Source organism: Osmerus eperlanus, chromosome 7, assembly GCF_963692335.1.
Source record: "Osmerus eperlanus chromosome 7, fOsmEpe2.1, whole genome shotgun sequence".
Classification (NCBI taxonomy): domain Eukaryota; kingdom Metazoa; phylum Chordata; class Actinopteri; order Osmeriformes; family Osmeridae; genus Osmerus; species Osmerus eperlanus.
The window spans coordinates 20,183,658-20,205,055 of NC_085024.1; the positions used below are offsets into that span (position 1 = coordinate 20,183,658).

Here is a 21,398-nt window from a genome sequence, read left to right on the forward strand (position 1 = left end):
GATGACCTTGGTGGCCCTCCTTACACGCACACACACACTCAGACACTAACATACACACTGTGGCAAAGGCAAGCGATCGATATTCCATTATACAGAGGGTGTTAGGACTGTGGTGGTGGACTGTGTGAGGGGGGGGGGGGGGGCTGGGGGCAAGCGCACTGCAGTGAGCTCACTGCAGTGTGCTCACCGCAGACACACAAGGGAAATTAAAGAGAGTATAGGTGTGTGTGTGTTAGAAGCAGGAGATGCCTGCAGAGAATGTAGGTGCAGTATAGCTCTCCCGTGGGCATTGCTGTTTCTCTCAAGTTTTCTCACAGGTCATATCAAGGACTCACGTTCTCTCCCTTCTAGTTCAGCGTGACCCTCGCTCGTCCCCTCATATCATCGTCAGGCAGCGGCTGTCTTTGATCTGTCTGCTTCCCACATGATTTACCCGACAGAGAAAACCACATCATGCTTTCAGTCTGGGTCCTGTCAGGGTCCTGGGAACAGCATGGGTGGTTCACACCCCCAGAATGTCAACATAATAATCAGTTTTGGGTCATCAGGATTTGAATGGTCTTCGAATGTAAAATGTGATATGTGCTCTTCCACATGAAACTGGTATTTATGAGAAACGTGTGTTCTGCAGTGTATTTGTCATGTCCTGGTTCCTGAAAGTCCTCCTCTAAGCCGTGCCGTGTCCTGGAACTTCTCCCGTGCTCCTTGACTTGTGCTTGTTCTCTTGTGTCGCTTGGTGCATCACCCTGGGGTCTTGCCAACTTCACCGAGTCAGTTTAACATGTCCTGTGTTCCGCAGTGAGCTCATACTTATCCTACCCACAAGGGGGCAGCCTCCTCTCACCTGGCCTTCCTAACACTGCAACATTTACCTTGTTTCATTCTAACAAGACAGCGTCGTTCGGGGGGGTAAGTGGGGGTGGAGAGGAAGGCGGTGTGTTTTTCAAAGGGATGGATGCCGTTGAAAATTAGACAAGAGATTAAGACACCCAGACAGAGGTAGGTTGTATTAAATGTTCTAGATGTTTTTATTGGTGTTGGTTTCATTTCTTTCACACACACATGTTCTACTAGTTGTTGTTTTGTTTTCTCGTTTTTCTTTAGTCTCTACCCCCACAGCCCACAGAGTCGTCCCCCACCTGAGGCCGCCCTTCCGTCCCTCAGCTGGTCTCCAACACAAACATTCACACAGAACGCGAGACCTCGGGCCGGGACCAGGAACCTGGACCCAGACCCTGGGAAGATGGGATTGAGCAACATCACACCCCAACCCATGCCGCGCCGCGTCACCCTGGCAACATCAACAGTAGGGACTATGAACAAGGAGCGTTGTGGTTTCGGTCTCACGCTTCTTAATAAAAACACAACCAAACTCCCGTTTGCTTTTGATTTTGTAGTTATGTCGACTTACTGGAAACCCGAGCCAAAAAAAAAACGGAATCAAAACCAAATGAAAAAGAGAAAGGAAAGAGAGAGGGAGAGAGAACCCCCCTCGTCTTCAGTCACGGCAATGTGGAAGCTCTTTTTCACCAATGCCTCTTTTAGAGCTGTTTATTTCCAACATGTGTTTATTTTTATTTCTTTAAATCTGTATAGAATAATATTGTATTTTTTTTTTCTTCTAGAACACACAGAAAGATTGTTAAGACTGTATTTTTCCAACTGGGAAGTGTACTGTAGTAGGTAACAAGGACAATGGTTCACACAGTGCACACAAACAGAGACAAACAGGGCAGAGGGAAGGGGAGGAGTGTGAGAAAGTGAGAGAGACTGGTTTGGGGAGGGGAGGAGCACTGGGACACTATGGGATGTGCTTCGTTTGACCCTAAATGAAGGAAGCAGCTCTCACACAAACTCCCCCTCCTGTTACAGAAATAAAAAAACGAGTAAAACCAAAAATCGACCCTCCCAATCCCACATATTAAAAAACAACACTGTGAAGAAATGAAGAGAGAACGGAGATGGACGGAGTGAGAGAGAGACAGAGAGAACGAGAGACGGAGAGAGAGCCGTTCTGCTCTTCCCCTGCAGACAGCGAGGTGGCGAAGTGGCGAGGTGGCGCTCAGGTTCGACTGAGGGGAGGGGGGGGGATGGGGGGGGGGGCAAAGGAATCTCGCTCATGATCTTTATAACTGTGTGTGGTTGAAGGACAAGCGACGGGGCACGGGGAGGGGGGGGAGGAACGGAGGTAGGAGGGGGGTGGCGGGGTGTGTGGAAGGAGAGGGAGCAGGATGGCCCTTGGTTGCAGAGCGTAGACACTCCCGTTGCATCTTAGCCCATTCAAATCTACATACACAATATGCAGCTGCCGTTTTGGTAGATATATTGGTTTATGTACACAGCAGTGAGAGAACACATGCAAAGAGTATCATAAGGGATGGGGAGGGTGTGGGGGGAGGGCGGTGGGGGAGGGTGGGGGGGAGGTGGTTCATGGTAGAAAGTGGGAAAGGGGTTTTTGCTGCTTTTAATCTTTGGGGCAGTCGAGATGAAAATTGCTTGGAAGCGGTTGTCGTCTTTTAAGAGGGCGCAGGGGGCATCTGAAGGTACGTTCTGCCAGGATGGAGTGAAGGGGTGGGTGGGGGGGGGAGTGGGCAGGGGAGAAATAAATGGATGATGTAGGGGTTTGAGTAAAGAAGCTTTCCATCGATCAATAGTATGTCTCCTTTTCCACCCAACCTGCATGAGAGAGAGAGAGAGAGAGAGAGAGAGAGAGAGAGGTTTCAATGTAGCTTGCACTGTAGTCAAGATAAACATAAAAAAAAAAAAAAACATATATATATATATATATATATATGTTTTCCAGTCAAATGAGAAAGGGATGTGTGTGTTTGTGTGGAACAGAAAGTCACCTCCTGGATTCCGGCGGAGGAGCAGTTTTCGGACCTCGTCATACACAAAGATGAGGAAACTGTAGGGGAACGCACAGAACCACCAGCTAGGCCTGCACAGAGAGAGAGAGGAGGAGCCATCAGAGAGAGAACACAGAAAGGTGTGTGTGTGTGTGTGTGTGCACTGCCACTCACTTTAGTGGGTACATTCTGAGTGCCACGTCCATGCCGGGGCAGTAGGACAGGAAAGCAGCCAGTGCCGTCTCCTCAAACAGGCCAAAGATCAAGATCTTATTCCTGAGGAGAGACACACAACACAGGGTCAGGAAGCCGTTGAAACCGTCCCTCTAAACGTTGCTGTGGATAGGGGGTGAGGGGGGTGAGGGGGCTGAGGGGGGGCAGACTCACCTCATGCCCTGCTGGAAGACAGAGTTACGCCTGGTCTTGCAGACAATGACATCGGCCCACTGCACCACCACGATGCTGACGAAGAAGGCTGTGTGGCAGGTGAACTCCACGATCTTTCTCTGTTCGTATGTCTGCAGAGGAGAGGAGAGTTAGGACGGGAGGCGCACACACACACTCTGCCCCACTGACAGGGAGATTTGAGGGCACTTACCCATTGTTGTCCGTAGCTGTCCTCCAGGTCGTTGCAGGCGCGGTCGTCCCAGTTGAGCCTGATGCCCACCAGGATAGAAGGCAGGAAGCCGTTCTCAGCCAGGATCACAAAGTAGGAGAAGAACCCTCCCAGAGCCTGGATCATACCTGGAGAGAGAGAGAGAGAGAAAGAGAGAGAGAGAGGGAGCGAGAGAGAGAGAGAGAGAGAGGGAGAGAGAGGGAGGGGGTGGGAGAGAGAGAGGGAGCGAGAGAGAGAGGGAGCGAGAGAGAGAGGGAGAGAGGGAGGGGGTGGGAGGGAGAGAGGGAGCGAGAGAGAGAGAGAGAGAGAGAGAGAGAGAGAGAGAGAGAGAGAGAGAGAGAGAGAGAGAGAGGGAGAGAGAGGGAGGGGGTGGGAGAGAGAGAGGGAGCGAGAGAGAGAGGGAGCGAGAGAGAGAGAGAGAGAGAGGGAGGGGGTGGGAGGGAGAGAGCGAGCGAGCGAGCGAGCGAGCGAGCGAGCGAGCGAGCGAGCGAGAGAGAGAGAGAGAGAGAGAGAGAGAGAGAGAGAGAGAGAGGGAGGGAGAGCGCCAAAGAAACAGAAAGAAAAAGATTAATTTGTATGAATTCCCAAGTCACCGTTCTGTTCCTGCCCTTAAATCCTAATGCAATATCTGCAATAACCGTGATCTGTAGCTCTCAATCCAACTACACATCTGCCCTCGTGCTATGTCAGACAAACATCCTCCAAGGACCCACCGATCTGTCCGTAGGCGATGCTGATGAGCCTCTCGTTCACCAGCTTGTCCCTGGCAGGGTTTCTGGGCTGGCGCTTCATGATGTCACTCTCGGCTGACTCGTACGCCAGGGAGATGGCTGGCACCTGGGGGGAGGGGGGGGGAACAGGGGAAATCAGAGAATGGGACAGAGCTGGTGTGTGTGTGTGTGTGTGTGCATGGTACGAGGGAAGCCTTTTGTCCTGTCTAGGAGTATGTGAGTTTGTGTGTGAGTATGTGTGTGTGTGTGTGTGTGTGTGTGTGTGTGTGTGTGTGTGAGTATGTGTGTGTGTGAGTGTGTGTGTGTGTGTGAGTATGTGTGTGTGTGTGTGTGTGTGTGAGTATGTGTGTGTGTGTGTGTGTGTGTGTGTGTGAGTATGTGTGTGTGTGAGTGTGTGTGAGTATGTGTGTGTGTGTGTGTGTGTGTGTGTGTGTGTGAGTGTGTGTGTGTGTGTGTGCCTCACCATGTCGGTTCCCAGGTCGATGCAGAGGATGGTGATGGTGCCCAGGGGCAGGGGGATGTTGACGATGATGAAGAACAGGAAGGGGGTGATCTCAGGGATGTTGCTGGTCAGGGTGTAGGCGATGGACTTCTTCAGGTTGTCGAAGATCAGACGACCTGGTGAAGCACACAAACACAGTTACAGGGCTTGATCCATAGACCGGATGTTGGGACTTTCTAATCCTCCACATTCTCTTTTGTCAACTCACTTTATTTCCCTCCCAATCTCCCCTCCTCCCTCCCCCCTCCCAATCTCCCCTCCTCCCTCCCTCCTCTCCCCCCCTCCCTCCTCTCCCTCCCAATCTCCCCTCCTCCCTCCCCCCTCCCAATCTCCCCTCCTCCCTCCCTCCTCTCCCCTCCTCCCTCCCAATCTCCCCTCCTCCCTCCCCCCTCCCAATCTCCCCTCCTCCCTCCCTCCTCTCTCCTCTCCCTCCCAATCTCCCCTCCTCCCCCTCCCCCTCCCAATCTCCCCTCCTCCCTATCTCCTCTCCCCTCCTCCCTCCTCTCCCTCCCAATCTCCCCCTCCTCCCTCCCCCTCCCAATCTCCCCTCCTCCCTCCCAATCTCCCCCTCCCTCCCTCCTCTCCCCTCCTCCCTCCTCTCCCTCCCAATCTCCCCTCCTCCCTCCCCCCTCCCAATCTCCCCTCCTCCCTCCTCTCCCCTCCTCCCTCCTCTCCCTCCCAATCTCCCCTCCTCCCTCCCCCCTCCCAATCTCCCCTCCTCCCTCCTCTCCCCTCTCCCTCCCAATCTCCCCTCCTCCCTCCCCCCTCCCAATCTCCCCTCCTCCCTCCCTCCTCTCCCCTCCTCCTCCTCTCCCTCCCAATCTTCCCTCCTCCCTCCCCCCTCCCAATCTCCCCTCCTCCCTCCCTCCTCTCCCCTCCTCCCTCCTCACCCTCTTCCACGCCAGTGACGATGGAGGCAAAGTTGTCGTCCAGCAGGATCATGTCGGCCGCCTGCTTGGATACGTCGGAGCCCGAGATCCCCATGGCGACGCCGATGTCGGCCTTCTTTAGAGCGGGAGAGTCATTGACGCCGTCGCCTGTCACAGCCACAATGGCGCCCTGCGAGGAGGAGAGGAGAGGAGGAGGAGGACGAGAGGAGAGGAGACAAGGAGGTTACACTGGTGGGGAAGAAGCAGAGATATCTCTTGGTACAGAGATACCCTTTGTGGTGGTGGATGAACCGTGCGCACACAGGTGTGCGTGCAGGGGTGTGTGTGTGTGTGCAGTGGTGTGTGTGTGCGTGCGTGCAGGGTGTGTGTGTCACCTGTCTCTGACAGCCCTCTACGATGATGAGTTTCTGCTGGGGGGAGGTCCTGGCGAACACGATCTCAGTGTGGTTCCTCAGGATGTCGTCATCTGGTCCTGGCTCAGGTCCTTCAGGTCCGTACCGTGGATCACACACGCCTTGGCATCCCTGGAGCACACACACACACATTTTAGAAGTCACAGGTAAATAGAACAGTGTCTGAGTTTGTGTGTGTCTGTGTGTGTGTGTGTTTGTTTGTGTGAGTGTGTGTCTGAGTGTGTGTGAGAACACCACCTCACCTGGGGTTGACCTGGCTGACAGGAATGTTCAGACGAGCAGCGATGTCCTCGACCGTCTCGTTGCCCTCGGAGATGATGCCCACTCCCTTGGCGATGGCCTTGGCTGTGATTGGGTGATCCCCGGTGACCATGATGACCTTGGACCAAAACAAGGTTGATAAGTAACCTTTCCCGCCATACACACGGGGCTATTGTCACACAGACGTGATTGGAGACCGTGGTATATCTACCGTATTTCAGCATTTTCTAGAAGGGCAGCGGGTACCTTGATGCCAGCCGAGCGACATTTTCCCACGGCGTCAGGCACTGCGGCACGGGGAGGGTCGATCATGGACATGAGACCCACGAAGCACAGGTTGTCCGTCTGGAAGTTGACGTCGTCACAGTCGTAGGCGAAGCCCTTGGGGTACTGGTCCTCTGGCATGAGCAGGTGGCAGAAGCCTGCACGAGGACGGGGGGGGGGAGATTTACAACTGGCTTTTCCCCTCGCCTCCTTTGAACCATTCATCCAGCTCTCTCTCTCTCACACTCTCTCTGTGTCTCTTCCTCTCTCTGTCTCTCTCTCTCTCCTCCTCTCTCTTACCCAGCACTCGCTCTCCCAGTCCTCCCAGCTCCATGTAGGCGTTCTGGAAGGCCTCCTTCAGCTCCTCGTCCATGGGCTGCTCCTTGCCCTGCAGCATGATGGTGGAGCAGCGGTCCAGGATCCTCTCCGGGGCGCCCTTCATCACCAGCAGGTAGCGGTTGTCATTGAGGTCCTCGGTCTCGTGCACAGAGAGCTGGGGGAGGGGGGGGGGTCAGAGTGAGATTTGGACATCTGACCTATTGGGATGCCCTACTGTATATGCCCCTACGGTATGGCGAACTGATGTCCTTCAGTCGGTGTGTGTGTATGCGTGTGAGTATCGGTGCGGCGAAGAGAGTCTCGGCTGTTTGTTTGTATTGGGGTGTGTTGGGGGGGCATAGTGGAGCGCACGAGGGCGGAGCGCACGAGGGCGGAGCGACGCCTGCTTCACCCACCTGGTACTTGTTGGTGGAGTTGAAGGGGATCTCGGCCACCTTCTTGTTCTTGTCCCTCATGGTCCTGACGGAGCCGCAGGACAGCTCGATGCACTTGAGCAGGGCCGACTCGGAGGCGTCGCCCGCCACGTCCCTCTTCAGGATGGGCAGCTGGTCCTGGCCGGCTTTGAACTGGGCGCGGTTGCACAGGGCGGCCACGCGGGCCAGGGACACCCAGGTCACGGAGCTCTTGTCGAAGGAGGCACCTGTGGAAGGCACGAGAGGGAGGGGGGAGGGAGGGGGGAGGGGGGGGGGGGGGGGAGGGGGGGAGGGGGGGGGGGGGGGGGGAGGGGGGGGAGGGAGGGGGGGAGGGAGGGGGGGAGGGGACAGGGAAGGAAAAGAACCGTTAGGTGTTGCTAGATCCGACAGTGAGCAGGTTTACAAACTCAGACCGAGTGCGAGCCTGGAACAGCAGCATGTGAAACCCCCTGACCCCTGACCCCTCACCAGACTGGTCCTCTGTGGTGTCGGCCTCGTGGATCTGGTTGTCGAACCACATGTGGGCCACGGTCATCCTGTTCTGGGTCAGGGTGCCTGTCTTGTCGGAGCAGATGGTGGAGGTGGAGCCCAGGGTCTCCACAGCTTCCAGGTTCTTCACCAGGCAGTTCTTCTTGGCCATGCGCTTGGCGGTCAGGGTCAAACACACCTGGGGGAGGGGAGGAGGGGAGGAGGGGAGGAGGGGAGGCAACCCACAGATAATCAGAGAACTTGTGACCACAGGATGGGACGTAAACCAATAGGGGGCCGGGGATCGAGGAAAGGCACACACACACACCTTCCCACACAAACGCACTGCCTCACACACACACACACTCCCTCCCACAGTCCCTCCCTCCCACACACACACACACACACACACACACACACACACACACTCCCACTCACAGTGACGGTAGCCAGCAGCCCCTCGGGCACGTTGGCCACGATGATGCCGATGAGGAAGATGACGGCCTCCAGCCAGCTGTAGCCCAGGATGACGGCCAGCACGAAGAAGGTGAGGCCCAGGAACACGGCCACGCCCGTGATCAGGTGGATGAAGTGCTCGATCTCCTTGGCGATGGGTGTCTTGCCCGACTCAAGGCCGGAGGTGAGGGTGGCGATGCGGCCCATGACGGTACGATCTCCGGTGCCCACCACAATTCCACGAGCCGTGCCTGGGGAGAGGGGAGGAGGAAGAGGAGGAGGGGAGGAGGGGGAGGGGAGGAGGGTTCTTTATGTTAAGAGATGTTTTCTTGGTGGCGTTCCTGCCTTTTATTATGTATTTCCGGGGGGGATTTTACAAAGTAGGTCGGTTATGTGGATTGTCGTTGTTATGGATACCTTCCACGCAGTTGGTGGAGAAGAAAGCAACGTTGCGGGTTTCCAGGGGGTTGTCATGGGTACAGTCAGGTGACCTGCTCTGAGGCTCTGATTCGCCAGTCAGAGAGGAGTTGTCAACCTATTTGGAAAATATCACATCTTCAGTTCAGTTTTGTTGCTGTAAGTGTGCATGTGTGTGCGTGTGCCTGCAGGTGTGTGTGTGTGTGAGCCTGTAAGCAGGCGTACCTTGCAGCCGTGCGCGGAGACGACCCTGATGTCAGCAGGGATTCGGTCTCCTCCCTTCACCTCGATCAGATCTCCGCCCACAACCTCCTCAGCGTTGATCTGCATCTTCTCCCCCTCGCGGATCACAAGGGCTTGCTGCCACCACACACAGGAGGCAGGGTGGTGAGAAACCACACACACACACACTTCAAATGCTTTGTTTCAATCCCCCAACTTCACACTGGTTTGATAGGGTATGGTGTCTTCCTCAGAGATGTTCCAAACACACTCTCGCACACACACACCTGTGGCACCATGTTCTTGAAGGACTCCATGATTTTGGAGCTCTTGGCCTCCTGAAAGTAGGAGAAGCAGCCGGTGATGATGACCACGGCTGACAGCACGATGCCCAGGTACAACTGGAGGAGGGACAGAGAGGGAAGGGAGAGAGATCAATTAGAACATTCTGGAACTTGCATGCGTTCCAATGCGTGTGCAGCTAAGTCTATATCGGCGTACGGGTCGGCCACAGCCTTCGAAGAATTTCCTTTCCGGGATTAATAAAGTTGTGTCTCTCCTGCGTGGCGTGGGCGGGACTCACGTTGTCTCCCGCAGGCTCGTCCTCCGTGGCAGCCTGGATGGCGTACGCCAGGAAACACAGGATGGCGCCAGTCCACAGCAGGATGGAGAAGCCGCCGAACAGCTGGCGACAGAACTTGACCCACTCGGGGGTGGTGGGGGGAGGGGTGAGGGTGTTAGGGCCGTCCCGGATCAAATACTCTGCCGCCTTGGCATTGGTCAGACCCTGAGAGGGAGAGAGAGAGGGGGGGGGGGGGAGGGGGAGAGAGAAAAAGTGAAGAAAGAGTTTGTTCATCTAAATATAAATGCAGGAATCTCTGTGACTGTGGCCTGATTATCATGAGAGCTGGGCATTGTATGAGGATGGAATTGGGTCTTCAACTACAGGTGCAACACCCCCTCCCAGTGGTCAGGAGGGGTAACTGCAGCTGAGAGGCCAACACCATGTCCTGATCCGCAAACCTCAACTCAGCAAGCTTTAACTCAGCAAGCTTTAACTCAGCAAGCCTTAAATCCTTGTTATTAAGTAGCTACTGCAGGTCTGCTTAAATACCTATTGTTGTAAGCAGTGAGCATGAAATGTGACCTCTTTGCTCTTTGAGGAGGGACTTACCTGGACAATGTCAGTCTGGTACTTCCTGCATACCTCCTCTATGGACATCTTGTGTTCCGTCTGGGGGGAGGGGGGGGGGAATAGGGGGGGGGGTTGTATCAATATGTGCAGTTTGATCTCTCTTTGAGCACTGTAAAGACTTGTTTCTTTTCTCTAGATGGTCCCAGACCCCCACACCCCCAGGTCCCCCAGACCCCCACACCCCCAGGTCCCCCACACCCCCAGGTCCCCCAGACCCCCACATCCCCCAGACCCCCACGTCCCCCAGACCCCCACGTCCCCCAGACTCCCACATCCCCCAGACCCCCACATCCCCCAGACCCCCAGATCCCCCAGACCCCCAGGTCCCCCAGACCCCCACATCCCCCAGACCCCCACACCCCCAGGTCCCCCAGACCCCCACATCCCCCAGACCCCCAGGTCCCCCAGACCCCCACATCCCCCAGACCCCCACATCCCCCAGGTCCCCCAGACCCCCACATCCCCACACCCCCAGGTCCCCCAGACCCCCACATCCCCCAGACCCCCACATCCCCCAGACCCCCTCACCAGTGGTACTTCCTTCTTCAGCTCATCAAGGTCCTTCCCCTTCTTCTTCTTGGGGGACCCCTTGTCTTTATCCTGCGTGGTTGCCACGCGGTAACTGTCTGACCGGCCATACTGGAGATGGAGAGAGAGGAGGGAGAGAGAGACAGAGAGAGAGGAGGGAGAGAAGGGGAGAGAGAGACAGAGAGATACTTTAATATAGTATAACTTCCGATCACTTGCATACCCTCATGTTGATCTGACTTTTCTATGAAACTAGGGTGACAAACTGCCGTCTCTGACCAGTAAAGGATTGTTTGTAGTTGGTGGCACAGAGGCCCTGATAGCGAGGGGGAGAGAGAGGTTCAGAGCCTAAGCCATCAAAGCCCCGTCTAATTCCATTTGATTCAATTTCATTCATTCAAATTTTAACAGAAGGGTTACCGCTGTTATTCTTTGATCTGAAAGATCACACACACACACACACACTCTCCCTCTGTCTTTCTCTCCTAATTGTACGAACGTAAGCCTATCCGTCCAGCAGGAAACAGCTGATCCTGACCGCTGGGGCAGAATCGATACCAAAGTCCCCAAACAGAGGTCAGAGGTGACATGGAGAGGGAGTGTTGCCCCTGGAGATACCTCAGGTCGCGGAGCCCTTCCTTGACAGAACCAGTCCATTAAAAGACCTGACCTTGGGTCCCAGTCAATACATACACATATAAATAGTTCACTTAGTTCAGAGGTTGGCAGGGAGAAATGGAGATCCAGAATAGCATTAGAGGGACTTTTTAAAAGTCCAAATTCAACAAGGCCGTCTGTAACTTGTGGACAAGGGATCATTAAATGTGGTATTCATTTTTTTTTTTTATTAGGTAAGGGTTGTGTAGGAAGGGGTTAATATTGTGGGTAAAAGGATTGAATCACATGTGAGATTTGAAAGGGTAGGTTTATTTGTTAGTAGGGCTGTATGCTGATAGTGAGCTTTGTTCAGCATTTAGACACCCCCTCTACTGGTGTAAACAGGCTACTACACCTGCACCCTAGTACGTAGCTGACCTAAACCCAGGCCCCAACTGGTAAAGAGCATAAGAAAATGACATCAAAAACACATTGTGGTCGAATTTGACTAAGAAAACACGACTCTAAAAAAAGCTTCGCTGAACACACACTTCCAACTACCGGTCCTGAACACTCCCCGAGAACACACACACACACGCACAAAGACACACATCCGCTACGCACAAAAACACACATCCAAAGGCCTGAGAAATGTTCTTTGAGATCAACTTGCCACGACAGATCTCGTTTGGGTTGTGCATCGAAGCATCTGAACAACAAGTCTGAGAACTAAGTCACTAACTGACTGTTGGACGATTTCCCAACATTGAACCTATACACACAGATATTAAGACAATAGAAGGTTACCTGGACAAACACACTCGAGGAACACACCCACACACAAAAACGCGCACACACAGATAAATGGGTGGTTGAGCTTTCACTGCAGCAAGACCAGACAGGCCTGAAATAATGACGGTTGTAGCAGAAAACTACTGCAGCTTAACCCCTCGGAGACCAACATGACACCTGCTGACGACCCTGACACCTTCTGGGTGTGTGTGTGTGTGTGTGCGAGCGTCTGTGCTTGCTGTATATCTCATACTTCTACTCTAATCGGGAACAAAATAAACCCTTTTTTATCCATTTCTTAGAGAAGCTGTGTGTTCTGGTCCCATGCTAGGGCAGCGCTGGCCACCCCCTGTATAGATTTCACTGCACATTGTTGGCTTGACGGCACACCTGCTCAAACACACACACAGACACACACACACACACACACACAGGAAGGGTGGAGACGGGGGGGAACAGCCATTAAAGCACAATGAGATCCATGGTGAAAGCAGGAGATGAACAGGAGGGAACAGGAGAGAGTGAGATGAAAAGAGAGAGAGTGAGAAAGATGGGGCAGATGGAAAGAGAGACGGCAGTGGGAGGTGAGAGAGAGAGAGAGAGAGAGAGAGAGAGAGAGAGAGATGAGCTGTCACACCTTCCTCTCATTACTACTAATTAGATATTGACCACCACCCCCACACTTTCCTGGTGGCTGTGTGTCAGTGTGTGATGCGGTGCGTGACCCCACTCTATTAGATTAAACACACAGAGACAGTGTCAGGTACTGTGTGTGTGTGTGTGTGTGTGTGTGTGTACACTAATAGCCTATCCACTCTAATTATCTGCCTGTCTGTTGACCCGACAGTGAGTTTGTGACTATACAATATTTTTTGCATGCAAGTGTGTGTGTGTGTGTGTGTGTGCAGATGTATATCCCAAAAGTTCTGAAAGATAAATCTACCCTTATTTCCTATACTGCTACAGCTAGTCTGTTTGGAGTGTGTCTGTATGGATGCCACATTCAATCATTCATGACACATATGGCATCGCACAAGGCACCAGAACCTCTCTTTTTACCCACAACCCCTTGCGGTCTTGCGTGACAGTGTGTCCTCATTGCAGTTACAGGACAAACTCACTGTTCCCTTGGTTACCAGGCTCAACAAGGCTTGAGAAACCTGGCCTGTCATGTCTCTCTCTCTCTCTCTCTCTCTCTCTCTCTCTAAATCTCCATGGTTACAATAGTGTCATGTGGATATCTTGTCACACCTGTGCGCACACCTGTGTGCCTCCTTTCCAAATGGAGGTAACTTGGGTTGTTTCCTGGATGGCTGTCATGTAATGAAACAGAACATCTCCCCTCTGCCAGGAATCAGAGAGGCAGGGCTGGAATTACAGTCGCCTGAACTCCCACGCGCTGGCCGAATGACTTACTGACTGACAGATGACAGACAGAACAGACACACACTCCCTTCCTCTTAGCGAAAGCTAAGAGGAAGGGAGTCTTAGCGATAACTGACAAAACAAATCCTAGATTCTGTACTATATTCACTGACTGTCCTTGAAAAAGTTCATCTATAGCCCTGTAAAACTTCTGATGCTATTTTCTGACCCAGTCCCACTAGAACACTAAAGAGGCGAGTTCTGGTTTGTCCCAGTTTAAGGAAGAACAGAGTAAAACGGAAAGCCAAAAGGACAGGCCTGTCAGCACGGAGATCAGCATGGCGACACCGATACTTTGCTGTGGCCTAGTACCCTGATCTGATCTGGTTGTAAGGAATAATGGATGTCCCTTTAACTGGAGGCTGTGTTTGTGTCTCTGCGTGTGTGTGTGTGTGTGGGGGTTGTTTGTTAGAGTTCCTCATTTTCGGGACCTGCAAGCCATACTCAGTTTGGCAGAGGTGAGTCATTGCATTGACTACGGTCCGTCTGCGCAGCCTACACGCACTGCGGCAGACAGAGAGGGAGAAGGAGAGAGGGAGACAGAGGGGGAGAGAGAGACAGGGGCAGAGAGAGAGGAGAGAGAGAGAGAGAGAGAGAGAGAGAGAGAGAGAGAGAGAGAGGTGGAAAAGAAAAGCATGGGACTCGGATGAGTCAAAGAGAACTGAACCAGGAATATGAAATGAGAGAGATCGAAATACAGAGAGAACAAGAGAGAGAGAGAGAGAGAGAGAGGTTGGAAGAAAGAGGAAAGACGTTCCACTCAGAGACATGTGACGTTGTTACTATATTGTGTCTGACATGTTGATCCATGTTTAATTAAGGACATCCAGTTGTACAATACCTACACTATACCTCCAAGCCCACCCCCTCGGCTGAGCCAGATTCATGTTCAGGCACACCCACTGATGTTGTCCCTGCATGGGCGTGGGACATGGAAAGAGCAGGCCTCTCTCCCTTTGACACAATAGCCACCTCTGTAGCAATCACCCACAGATGGGGGAACTTGCACACACATACACAAAAGACCCAATCCTACTTTCAGTTCCTCTATGAAGAGGATTAGGCCACAGAAGGAAACACTTGTTAATACGTATGTGTGTGTGTTCCCTGTGAAGTACAAGTGTAAGACCTTGGTGGTGTTGAACCATCTGCCTAGGCTAGGTCCATGACAGGACAAGGGGCCGGGTGCTACGCTATGCTAACAGGGATTAGCTAGTCTGATTAGTGCAGCCTGGATTAGCCCACAACCATGCTAACTCGGCTAACTGATTCTAAAGTCTGAAGCGGGTAGCTCAGTGTAAAACCAGTAGCACTGGGGCAGTGGCTGTCTGTCTGTGTGACAGCTAAAGTGACAACATAGTGACAAAGCAAGACAATATGGATACATGAAGTCTGGGTTCTGACTTTGCTATGACTCGTCATCAGCAACTGAGGTGTGGTGAAATATTTGTTTAGTGTGAATAGGCTACTACGACACACATGCAAAAACTGAGATGCAGTGCATGAAGGTAAGGCCCTATACGAGAACTACTGTCGCATAGGACACACCCTCTTTCTGTCTCTCTCTTTCTTTCTGGAAATAATCAAACCCGTTTCATCATTTATCTTACAGATATTTTGTGCTCCCTGCCCCCCTCTCTCCTACTCGATGAAAGACAACAAAACCCAAATCTGAAATCCCATCTTATGGCATTACCGTCCCCCCCTCCCTCTATCCTCCCCCCCTCCTCCCCCTATCCTCCCCCCTCCCCCTGCCCATCTGTCCATCGCTCTGATCTGTTCATCCTCTCCTGCAGCTGTGCCAGTGTGTAAAGGTTGTGTGTGTGTGTGTGCCTCATCTAGATTGGCCTCATAAATCACTGTGTTTGGTCGCCCCTGCAGAGAACCAGCCTGTGTCGTATGTGGGGTTCCCTAAGGACTGTACGTTTTTAAGAAGACTGTAACAACGACCAACTGTTCAATCAGTTTCTTCCTTCCTTAAACGTGAGGTGATCAAACAAAAAACATGTGACATACACTTCACAATGCAAATGAATCCGATTCTGAACTATGATTCCTTTGTGTATCATTTAAATTAAAGGGAAAATGCAAACGCAGATGACAAACTATGAACTGTAAGAAAATCAAATGAACAAATGCTAAAGCTAACATATTACATAACAATCAAGGATGTAAGAATGATGACTGAAGGACAGGTGTGGGCTGCACAGACTGACTCAACTCAGTCTGTGCAATAGACCGAGTCTGACTCAACTCGTGGATCCTTATGAAACTGATGAAGGTGCCTATCCTATGGGACCTGCTACACTACGTCTTCACAAATCAGAACCCAAATGTAACTAAGGTCTTCACAAGCCACAAAACTTAGAATAAGATATTAGACCCAGGCTAGGAAGTAAAATACAGACTACAAACGCTAGAAGAAGCATGAAACAAACGTCCAAAGTGTGTCCTTCAGAACCGAGCGCAGAGGACGGCCTTCGCCAACACAGAGAACTCGTATCGATTATCGAACATGACAGACAAAGGATTTATCCCCCTGTGGGATCATCACTGTGACCTTTCGTGACCCCTGAGATTTCCCCCGTGACCGAGCATTCCATCAGTCCCTGCACTCAGGAGCGCACGAGCAGGATGTCCTGTCGGCGTGACCCGGAAGGCACGGTCATGTTCCGGCTCTGCACTGCGCAAACCCCCCCCCCGCCCCCCCCCGAGCAGGTGCAGGAAGCAGTGGAACACACTGCACCAAACACTGGGCTGGGCTCTGCTTCCATTCTGACACCCCACACCTTCCACCCACCCAAACACCCCCTGTGCCCCCCCCTACCCCCCCCCCCCCCTCCTGATGGCCCAGGACACGGTGAGAGGCGCCACCTGAGTGGATTCACCGGCTGGATGATGATATCCCACCTCCACCACGCCCTTCCGTCATCATCCCATCATGACCTTCACTCACTCGCTGTCCTGCTCGGCTTTCTCTCTCCACCTGCTGTGCCCCCCCGCCCTGTCACTTCCTTTACCTGTCACACTGGTCGCATCCCATCCCCCCCCCGTGCCCCCCCCCTCCCAATACGTCCCATCTGGGCTCCCCGTCTCCATGGTAACCACCACCCCTCCCCCCGTGCGAGGGAAAGAGGAGCCATGGTAATGTGAGCTCATGTCATTATCCTGTAACAGGATATGGCCCTCAGCCTCTCCTCCTCCCCCCCCCCCCCCAGCTTCCAATCCGTCTATCCCTTTCTCGATCACTCTACCTGCAAACCAGTCAACAACCACCTCCCCTCCCCCAACCGCCTCTGTTCCCCCAACCGCCTCTCTTCCCCCAACCGCCTCTCTTCCCCCAACCGCCTCCCCTCCCCCAACCGCATCCCCCAACTGCCTCCCTCACACGTATGAAGATGAAACGATTGTCCTGTGTTTCTCTCTCTTCCAGATTCATCTTCTCTATTCAGAAAAAAAAAACACATTGTATGTTTGGCTCCGTATGCTTGGCTCTCCGTTATGGACAAACGAAGGTGGCTGCGTTATAATATTTCATTGAATCTCGCCAGAATATCTCTGCTTCGTGTACCTCCTATCTACGTGGTTTCTTTCGCCAGCCTATTACAGCGCTGTAAAGGGAGTTTCCACTTCAATGGGCACCGCCCCCTATGGACGCAGCAGTTGCGTCGCACGCAATGCCCCTTGCGGCACGGGGATGGACAGCTTGCCAGTAGCTTGGCACTGCCATACTGCAAGTCAAGCCGAAGTGCGACTTCGCAGAACGAGCCAATAGAAGAAGAAAAAAAATGTGCATATTTTAATGATCTCTCTCCACGATCCATCTCGGCCGAGTTGGATTTAACCTTACCGTGACAACGATTTTGCCCTTCATTCCATTTCACGCGTCAACTGTTAATAAAATTGGGAGGGACAAATGCTGGACTGATTAATTCCTTCCTTGACATCACTTTACCACAACGCGATGTAGACAGGCGTATTTGAGTACAAATTGTGGTGTTATTGTTGGAGCCGTAGCCCAACAATGAAACCTGGTAAATAAAACTGAATCTGAAAAGCCAAAAGATTTGACGTCTTTACATAAATTCACCCCATAGCGGAGTTGAAGATTGAAGTAGGCGACAACTGCGCAGGGTGATGATGAGGCTGAAATTGCGCAATAGCCCAATGACAATCGTAGCATCATCCCCTCGGAATTTTCCGATAGTGCATAACTCCACAGAGGCACAACTGGCTGCCTAACTAACTCAATAAAGTAAAGCGATAGACGTATGCTCTTTGATTTGTTCCAAAAATAGATCTTTATATGTGATTTAGCTTCAAGGTCTCGGGCCTGTAACGGTTGCGCTCAACTCTGACGCAGCTGCAGAGGGGATACATTTCGCCGTAAATATTTAGACAAAATGCATCACGACATCATCGTTTAACATCTACGGTAGCATACATATATATATATTTGTTTTATCTGTTGTGTCTGTGTGTTCACTGAAAACAATTACTGATCCTCTGTTATGTCACAAATTAAAGAGGGAAATAAGCGGGTGAAGCGCTTATTCCTGGTAACCGCATTATGACGCATGGGTCAAGGAGGCTGCCGCGTTGAGACACCGCATCGTTTTCCACAGGCGGCATGCTCTCACACGCAGTATGTTAAAAATTCCACCGGCACCGGTACTTTTCCTGTGCCAATCTACACATAGACACTGCTGGGGCAGCATCGTCGGTATCAGGAAAAGACGGCAGTGTGTGAATAACGGTGTGGTTGGGTCATTTGAATAATTCTGAAAGCAACTTAAATAGCTATGCTACTAGAAATGACTCAATACTAATATCTTACTGACTAATAAAATGTTACGGCAAGTCGGCGCACCTTGCTTTGAAAAGTGTAGCCTCTCTTTCGCCCTCTTGTCGCCCCCCCCCCCCCTCCCCCCTCTCTTTATCTCACATACACATACACACAGGCGCGAGAACGTGCAGTAAGAATAAACCGATTACCAGGCAAGGTTATCGGCTAAATTGTGACACGATATAGGGATACTCATTTACTCATAAAAGGCATGCATCATTGGACTCCTCAAACTCTCTTTTTAAAATGATCATTCAGCCTAGTGAAATAGGCCATACCCCCGTGAACCACAGAGGACATACAGGCTAGAAGGCTAACTTAAAATGTTGCGCTAATCCGAGACAAATGTATAAAGCTACTGCCTTATTCTGTCATTATGAGTAACTGAAGCAGTTCTTTGTCATGAGTTCGTATTGTCTGCCGCACATCCACTCGTCACATCAATTTGACGCAGTACATGAGGCCGAGGTAAAACTAAATCCGCATCAGTCAATGTCATTCCAACACTCGGGATTTCAGAAGGTTAAAACATGCACACAGATCTTTTTTTTCACCGCCCAGAAGCGGATTCTCAAACGGTTTTATGAGGCTACTTCTCACTTTACGAGTCATGCACTTCAGGTAACCTGGACTATCAACGCAGTTGGAAAGTTGGAGACGCCGTTCTTACCCCCATGGTGGCGCAGTCTGTCTTCTCTCAGGTGATGCAAAGCTTGAGAGGTGTCAGCCTCTCCGGTTGAATTATATCAAAATGTAAAGCCTTTTGAAAACGTAAGAAAGATTTGTTCAGTTATTCAAGTAAACGAGAATGACGTCAGTCAGGCAAATGTATTGAATACAACGCTACAGTCTAAATGTATGTGGAGGAACAAAATGATTGTCTCTAACCTCCAAAAGGTAACACACTTTTCCCCCAACTGAAATGTCTTTCAAATGAAATGTTGCAGTCTCAAGCGGAGCATCACGCGAGGATGCGGGTCCTTCCTTGCTCTCTGATACTTGCGGTAAAAGACCGGCTAAACTGAAGCCGCACTGCTTCCTTTTTCAGGATAAGATGTCCTTCCGCGACTCAGTCGACTGCCGCAGTACTCCCTTCGTCTGTACACACCACTCCGCCTATGGAAGAAGCGCCGGTGGATGTGAGTGATTGCACCGCCCCATTCAAGTCGGGCTGATAAAGCAAGGGCTGTAACACCCGCCCCATACTCATTTAATGGCCAATCAAAAATCTTAGCATTCCATCGGTGACGTGCTATCTAGCCAATGACATCCTTCGAATCAACAAATCCGGCCAATAGGAAGCTAATTCTGCTCCTCCTTCTTTACTGCAGAATTCCAAGGCTGTCCGCGAGCAACATCGCGAGCCTGTAGGCCGTGTATGGACGCACAAGGTTAGATACTATTGTCGTGGTTGTGTTATTTATGTTATTAGTTAATGTGGTATACAATAGTGCTCATGTGTGCATCATTGCATGATAACCACCCCCGTTTCACTTGTCGTGATGGTCTTTTCCTCTCTATCATGTGCACCTCATAGCTCCCAGGTCTATAGCGTGATGTCGAACTGACGCTCACGTAAACACAGAATGAGCCTAGAGATCTAGAGATGACACGGTCAGATTTCTCCTTACCAAATGTACATTCACATTTGATAGAAAAGGCTTGTGTATCAAATGCCCCAATCCCAACCCTGCACCGTAGTTTGTCTGGTAAACATTTGGGAGCCTTACTCAACACTCACAGAATACCATACCACCAAACCCACTTATCTTGGCATAGCGCTACCTTATAGTCAGACCATATCTTCATCCTTACTGATGTCGATTTTAAATGTGTATCGCCTAACATGTTACCTTTGACCGGTGTCCAGATTGAGCAGCTTGGGTGTGGCACATCTTCATGCATATGTCATACTTAGCATGCCGGGTGGTCGATCGTCAAACACACACTCTGTTTGCATCCAGAAAATGATTCCTAGTCACCTGATAACAGGTCATTGATTGGCCCTGCAGGCACAAGTGAAGTTGAAAGAAACACAAGATCAACGAGAGAGAACATGGAAGGGTATCCAAGAAGGCAAGATGAACACATGAAAGAGAAATGGAAGGGTAGAGGAAAAGACAAAGATGGTCAAAGAGAGACAAAATTTAAAAGTACTGTCTAAGAAGGAAAAGTTCGAAAAAGAAAGGTTGAGAGAGGGACTAGAGAGAAAGAGGCTACGGACAGACAGGAGGAGACAGAGAAAACCACATGCGAAGATAGAGGCAGTCTGAGGCAGTCTGAGGCAGTCTGAGGCAGTCGGAGGCAGTCTGAGGCAGTCGGAGGCAGCTGGCCTACATGCAGAAGTTTGTTGCCACTGCAGGACTTTGTCACGCTTCCCCCGGCATTTCAACTAAAGAAATGTATTCAGTGGAGGATGCAACACTTCCTCTATTCCTTTTCCCTATACACCTCTCTCTTTTCCTCTCACTGACTCTTTCCCTCTCTCTTTCTTCCCCACCCCCTCTTTTTCTCCCCCATCTCTTTCTCTACCTCTACCTCTCTCTTCTCTTTTCCCATCTCTCACACACACACACGCACACAGACACTCTCTCACACAACCTCCCAGCTCGATTGGTGAAGCAAAGTACAGAGTCATGGTTGACCTCCAGTGGTTGAGAGGAATGCTCTGCCATGCTACTGCTGATAATGCTATCCCCCAGGTCCAGAGGATCACTGCAGGGCCAGGCCCACCGAGCCAGCCTGGCTACAGTACCAGCTAAGCTGCAGCTAAGATCCGGGGCCTGACTGTTTCTCTGGCACTATAATTACGCTTGGTGAATAGGACTAAAAATAGAGGCTGATTATAGTAGCTAGCTACTAGCTACTTTAGTGATTGTGTTGCTAGAGTGGGTTGTTAAGACTATAGTGCCTTTGTGTATAGAGCAGGAAAAGGATCCCTTTAGTTTAGTGGAAAATTATTCGCGAAGGAGCTATAATATGCTATTAACATCAGAGTAGGGTAATTATCGTTATAGCATGATGGATCTGGCTTTTGTAAGCCATCAATGGTGGGTAAGATATGGAGAGGAACCGTCACACAACTAGATTCTGACCGTTCATACATGCATCTGGTGTGTACATACATATGCTTTGAATCAAGATGGCGGACAGCTGTATCCTTCTTTAACCTCT

The 21,398-nt window shown here is 51.4% G+C and overlaps 1 protein-coding gene across 1 annotated transcript; it reads right to left on the reverse strand.

Annotated features, from left to right (window-relative positions):
• Positions 1–1,080: 1,080 nt before the first annotated feature.
• atp1a3b (ATPase Na+/K+ transporting subunit alpha 3b) lies at positions 1,081–19,365 on the reverse strand. Its single transcript, XM_062465705.1, is given in 24 exon segments — positions 1,081–2,676; positions 2,850–2,941; positions 3,024–3,125; positions 3,237–3,367; positions 3,448–3,593; positions 4,179–4,302; positions 4,660–4,814; positions 5,589–5,757; positions 5,963–6,051; positions 6,054–6,112; positions 6,244–6,380; positions 6,509–6,684; positions 6,827–7,019; positions 7,261–7,505; positions 7,747–7,945; positions 8,185–8,453; positions 8,620–8,737; positions 8,845–8,979; positions 9,129–9,242; positions 9,425–9,628; positions 10,016–10,075; positions 10,565–10,675; positions 18,895–18,984; positions 19,113–19,365. Coding segments are annotated over 23 exon segments (3,063 nt in total). The 5' UTR covers positions 18,901–18,984; positions 19,113–19,365; the 3' UTR covers positions 1,081–2,647.
• Positions 19,366–21,398: the final 2,033 nt, after the last annotated feature.